Below are 6,074 nucleotides of genomic sequence, written 5' to 3' on the forward strand. Positions count from 1 at the left end.
TGCTCAAAACATTTTGAAAGCATAATTGATTCATTGGATGAATACAAAAGGGACCCCCTCGTTTTAGCAAATTAATCATTAACGTCCCTTTTTTTCTAACAAGAACCAATGGTGGTCAAGTAATGAGGCAACATTTTTAACACTTTCATCAATATCATTAGAACATTCTCCCTTCTCTCAACAAATGTGATCAACCCATTTGTACAATAAAAAAGTTTAACCTACCAAGTAATCATGCTCTAATACACTAGTCAATGTTAACAACTGTTAAAATAATGGTTAACATTTTTGTCCTTCAAATCAAAAATAAATGGTCCATTAAGAATGTCTTCAAACACCTAAAACAATCCGACAAGTCATGTGGTTGAAGGGATAAATAGGAATATATGGCCACCTTGATGATCATTGTACCTAGGAGATAGAAAAGAAAGGTTAATTCAGATTTTTTTTCTTGGTGTTAGAGAAGAGATAATTATCAAATCACCTAGAGTTTTCTTGCTAGACAAGAGAGAAAAATTATGAAAAAAAAAATGGTGGACATATTGATTAATTAAAGTAAAGATGATGGTTGACAATGGCATCCCATCTAAGAATAGATTTCCCTTTTTTAATTTTTATTTATATATATTTCATCAACATAACTGTGATGTAATACTCTAATAATAATAACTTTGTGACTTTAGGTACGAAGGTATGATTATAGATTTTGTTATACACTAGCATTAACCACGTGGCATAGTGGGTCGATAACGGATGATGACAAAGATGATGATCTGGTAGTGAAACTAGTCCAGATGTCTATTGATGATGATGATGGTGGTGATGTTGATCGAACGGCTGGTAATTCAAGATCTTGATGATCAGTGCTGTTGGTGTTATTGCAGTAGGCCATCTGTTGGTCATTGAAACAAGCCAGTTGTCTCGATGTCTCTGTTTGTCCATTGAGATGTGAAGCTACGAGTCGGTCGAGTGCTGCCCAGTTGGTTAGCCCTGAGTCATTGTTATAAACCGAGTTGAAATCACCACCACTCACCGAGTTGATGATTGAGCCTTCGTTTTCTGTCATAATGGGTTGGTAACTGCTGGCTGAGTTTGGACTGTCTAGACTTGGCAGCTTCGTGAAGGAGTCATAGTAGCCATTGTTGTTGATAGCAAGCTCCATGGACATGACAAATCTCGTGTTGTTATTATTTGCTTCATTGTCTTCCTTACAACTCCTTCCCATGTATTCAAGTATATGTTCCAAGGCTCCTTCACTACATGTGTTGAACATATGCAGGTTCCTGGTTTTTTCAGACAAGGATGTGCTAATAGGGTTTTCTAGGGTTTTATGATGATTTTTCTTCTTAAAAATACGACATACCACCCATCCTTCTTCTTGTGTCCCCTCCATCATACCATTTGACACCTTCATTAAAAAAAATGTACTATTTATTATTTTAACGAACTAAAAATAGCATCAAAATATATTTTAGGACCCTATGACAATTTTTTTTAATATTATGACGTAAATTTGAGCTTTAAAAGGCTTACGTTGGTTTCAACGATGTTATCGTCTAGTCTATATTCATGCATGATCCAATAAGATTTTTGACCATGAGGAGCTCTCCCTTTGTAAAACACCAACGTCTTCCTCATTCCAATCCGCCGGCAGTTGCTATATATGACCTTGTCACGGCCGGTGGCTTTCCAAAAACCCGCCGCCGTGGCACGGTTAGTCCGAGTTCCGGTCGGGTACTTCTTGTCTTTGTGGCTAAAAAAATACCAATCATTCTGCGGCGTAGTTCCAATCTTGCACCTCTCTGTAAATAACAGTGGAACATAAATCATGGTACTACGCGCGCGCGCACACACACACACACACACACAGACATGTACCTTGAATATCCCATGGCTCGAGCTTGTTAAGATCAACCTCTCGAATCACATCTAAATCGATCTTCTCATAAGAAACCTTCTTTCGGAGATAGTATTGTAAGAGCTCCTCTTCGGTGGGATGAAATCGGAATCCAGGAGGGACTTGGGATTGTCCGTTTACAGATATGTTCATGTTTTCCGGCATTTTAACAAAGATGGAAACTATATAAGTAGAGGAAGATTGAGAGAGAAATAATAAGTGATGATATATACCAAATGAAATTTGCATATATGTCTATATATATATGTGTATGTTGTGGTACATAAATAGACCAAAAGATGCAATGAAAGTTTATGCGTGTTTATGATGGGGGCAAGTGTGGTGATTGGTAAAGGGGGTATTTTAGGTTTACTACGCTTCGAGAAGAGCCAGCTTACCTAGATAGATAGTGAAACGACATTGTATTAGGGAATAGGGTGGAGGTTCTATATTGTGGGTGACAAAAGGGAGTAGGGGCCCAAATGGACGTTGTGGGCAACTAGAGTGCAGGGGACATGCCTCCATCAAAACTATGACCTTCGACCTTAAAATCTCCCTAGAAAACCACCTCTTAAACTACCTTTCCATTCAACTCCTTTCATTTTATTTTATCTCAAAGACCTTCGGTTTTCGGTTAAATTTGGAGTTAAAGCAAAGATCGGATTAATTATAAGTTTTACTAATACTATTTTCTCTATATACAAGACTTAAATCCAAAACGCTATTTAAAGAGCATCAAATTCCTTATCGCTTACAAATTGAAAAGCCCTAATCATTTATTTAGATACTAAAATTTTTAAATTCACGAACTAAAATTATATGTAACAAATTAAAAATAATATAATAACAAAAAGTGGTTTCAATCGGAACAGTAAGTACTTTTTTAGATTTTATTAACAAAAAACTACCCTAAAAAAATCTCTATTGCTTATTAAAAGTGAAAGACTTTTGATAAATTCATTAGAGAGATAATAACCCAATTAAAGATAACATAGATCAACAAAGAGTTTCACCCTTTCAACCCCTAAACCACCCCAAAAACAAAGATAGATGATGGGCTATGCATCAAAAATTGAAATCATAGCAATATTTAAAATATAATAGAAAATTCTGAACCGCTGTTTCGATAATTTAAACTCAAATTCCATTTAGTACTTCCTCTTCATAATTACTATGTCTTCGCTTTCATCTTTAGATCATAGCAAGTATAAATGTGAAACGCTAATGTATGGTTGTAGCTAAGCTATTTTTGTAATAAATAGTCATGTCAATATCTCTTCTAGACATTTTTCTTGTATGATGTGAACTGTACTTTTAATGGTCAATAAATATGATGAACATTGCCACTTAAGTTTGGTCACTTCTTTAGATGTTAAGAAGTTGAATCAAACTTTTTAACACAACATAATAACAAACCGAATTATTTCATTTTTAAAAAAAATTAAAATTTCATTAAAAAAAACAGGTATTTACCATTGAAAATTGAGATTTTCTTTTTAACTTTATTATGAGCAAATGTCACAAGTAGTGGCACGTAATTGGGGCATTTAGTTAAGAACTTTTAAAGGTCACCGTTCTAATCATTTTAATTATGCTCTAAATTCCTTACCTCCAATCATTATTTTTGGTTGATAAAATGACGGTCCAACCACTTTATACTTTAGTTACTAACCATCTTTATTTTTCGTACCTTATAGTTATCTTTATCTTTCAATTTTATCTATCAATATTTAACATGTGCCACTTGTATATCATATCTTGTTTAGTATTTATATTTACTAGTAGATTTCATGTATTATGGTTGTTGGAGAAATAGCAAATCATAATCCAATAAGAATTTTCAATTTTTTAGTGTTAGTTTAATTAATATTATTGTTGTTGTAATAATTTAGGGTTATAGATTTGAGCTAAATTTTGAGGGTCAATAAATTCAACTTATATAGGTTTAGGTTTGGACAAAGATTTCTATCTTCCACTCCTTAGAAACTAAATTCTAATTGATAACATTGTTAATCGAATTCTATTAAATTTGAATATCATTATCAAATTGGACTTTAGTTTTCAAATAACATCGTCAAATATTAGTGTCAAATTTTCATATTTAATAGAAATATATTAATTTTATTATCAATTAGCTTTTAATTTTCAAATCAAATAAGTGTAAGAGTTAAATTCTAAAAAAAAATACATATTTTATAATGTCAAATATTCGAAAAGTATATAGAAGGAAGCATGATTAACTTTTTTTTCATTAATAAGCCTGGGTTGGGATGACCTCATGCATAGACCTGTTCATTAGTCGAGCTATCCGTCCAAGCCCGAAGGTCCGCCTGAAATTTGGGAGGGTTTGGGTAAAAATGTTAGTCCCGAAAAATGGGCAAAAAAATTAAGTCTGGTTAAAATATGGGTCGGGTTGAAGCTTGAATGTTCAAGGCCCGAGCCTGGCTCGGCCCGACCGTTTTAAGTTTATAATACTTTATATTATATTATATTTATATATTATGTAATGTAGAACACATTAAAAAAATAAACCTATACTAAATATGTAATACTACTCTAATGTAAACATTAAATATTGTTAAGATGATTATAAAAAAATTCAATAAATAAAAATGTATAAAATTATTAAATATTAAAATAATATAATATAAATATATATTTTAAAAATTTTAAAAAATAATATGGGCAAGCCTAAAACGAGCTTGGGTTAGTCTTTAACCGATATGGGCGAGTTTAGGTAAAATTTTAAGCTTATATTTCGAGCTAGGTCAGGCTTTAAACAAATATAAAATATATTAATATCATAATTAGACCCGGCCTGAATTCGACCTATGAACGCCTCTACATGCATAGTAAAAATTAATTAAGTGATAATGAACAAACATGTTGTCAATTTTATTGAATTATGTATGAAAGACAAATGATATCGCTATTGTCGGGTGTGAACAACTCATTGTACTAATTTCATGGAGAAGTCAAGTTTCATCATACTAAAATTTGTCATATGTTCCAATGATATGATCTGTTAAGGAATGAGATTAGGCAGTTTGTCTTCGTATGAGACCCATAAATATCAAATCAGCATGAACATTCATATAATTTACAAATGGTTGATATATAATTTGACATACCATACTAACAACTTTGATACCTATTTATGGAGCTTAATTGGTTTCATAGAATTAAGTAGGGGTGAAATCAAAAAATTTCTTTTATGAAATTATATATTGCTGATGTCAAAGTAAAATAAAAAAAAAATAAAGACTTAAATTGAATTATAAATTATACGATGGGTGAACATGTAATTTATTCATTTTTTTCAATCAAGGACACTACGAAGCCCTTTGGGTCCGTCGATGTTATGATAGTCAGTACAGTACTGGTCGGTACGTGTTGTTCTAAACCTAAACTAGTGACAAGTAGTTTAAATTCTATTATGGTCAGATTTTCTATGCATTTCAATCATTCTAGTGTGTTTCGACCACTGTCGACTTGTATAAAACAAATGGTTAGAAAATTTTAATTTAGTCCAAACTTGATATGTAACACCTTTAACCCGTAACCGTCGCCAAAATAGGTTAAGAGGCATTACCAAACTTTCAACTCAGTTTAGATCGGTAATTCATCAAACATTTAACAAATATCAAACTCATATGATTCAGCCTCATACCTATCCTAATATCAAATAACATTAAAGCATTTTCCAATTCACCAACTCATCACATACCAATATTATCATATGCATCCAATCCTTCACAAGCAAACTTGCCAAAACATATCATCTTATACACATTTGATCATTATAACAACTAAGCCAAATCTCATGGCTTAAGAACATCAAAACACATAACTTTACAATAAGCTAAAGTAACTAACATATTCCCATAAACTAGCCTATACATGCTATATTTACACAACTTCCATGAGTTCAAAAGTACCGAGAAATCGGCTGGATAGTGTGATGCTTATCTTCGATATCGTCCGAATCGAGCTAGATAACGAACCTCTATAAAACACAAAGAAATAAACTGAGTAAGCATTAAAGCTTAGTAAGTTGATATATAAATAATAAGAAATCTGTTAACATGTTTTTACCAATCCTCACAACATGTTCTCAAGATAATGCAATCAAAATTGCATATAGTTCCACTATTTACTCATGTTCACTTCAAGCTGT

General features: G+C 32.2%; 1 protein-coding gene across 1 annotated transcript; it reads right to left on the bottom strand.

Annotated features, from left to right (window-relative positions):
* Positions 1-516: 516 nt before the first annotated feature.
* LOC105763960 (NAC domain-containing protein 43) lies at positions 517-2,168 on the bottom strand. The gene is made up of 3 exons (XM_012582365.2): positions 1,879-2,168; positions 1,534-1,802; positions 517-1,408 (listed from the first exon to the last, which is right to left on the bottom strand). Exons 1-3 carry the CDS (start codon positions 2,144-2,146, stop codon positions 710-712), a joined length of 1,236 nt encoding a protein of 411 aa, XP_012437819.1. The 5' UTR covers positions 2,147-2,168; the 3' UTR covers positions 517-709.
* Between the last annotated feature and the right edge of the window lie 3,906 nt (positions 2,169-6,074).

This window comes from Gossypium raimondii, chromosome 12 (genome assembly GCF_025698545.1).
Source record: "Gossypium raimondii isolate GPD5lz chromosome 12, ASM2569854v1, whole genome shotgun sequence".
Classification (NCBI taxonomy): Eukaryota; Viridiplantae; Streptophyta; class Magnoliopsida; order Malvales; family Malvaceae; genus Gossypium; species Gossypium raimondii.

Bases quoted from the DNA above. Each gene is read 5' to 3' on its own strand.
- LOC105763960 (XM_012582365.2), bottom strand. From the start codon at position 2,146: ATGCAAATTTCATTTGGTATATATCATCACTTATTATTTCTCTCTCAA. The intron at 1,803-1,878 runs GTACATGTCTGT...TGTTATTTACAG, and splicing joins CGAGCCATGGGATATTCAAG to AGAGGTGCAAGATTGGAACT. The intron at 1,409-1,533 runs GTAAGCCTTTTA...TTTTTAATGAAG, and splicing joins ATAACATCGTTGAAACCAAC to GTGTCAAATGGTATGATGGA.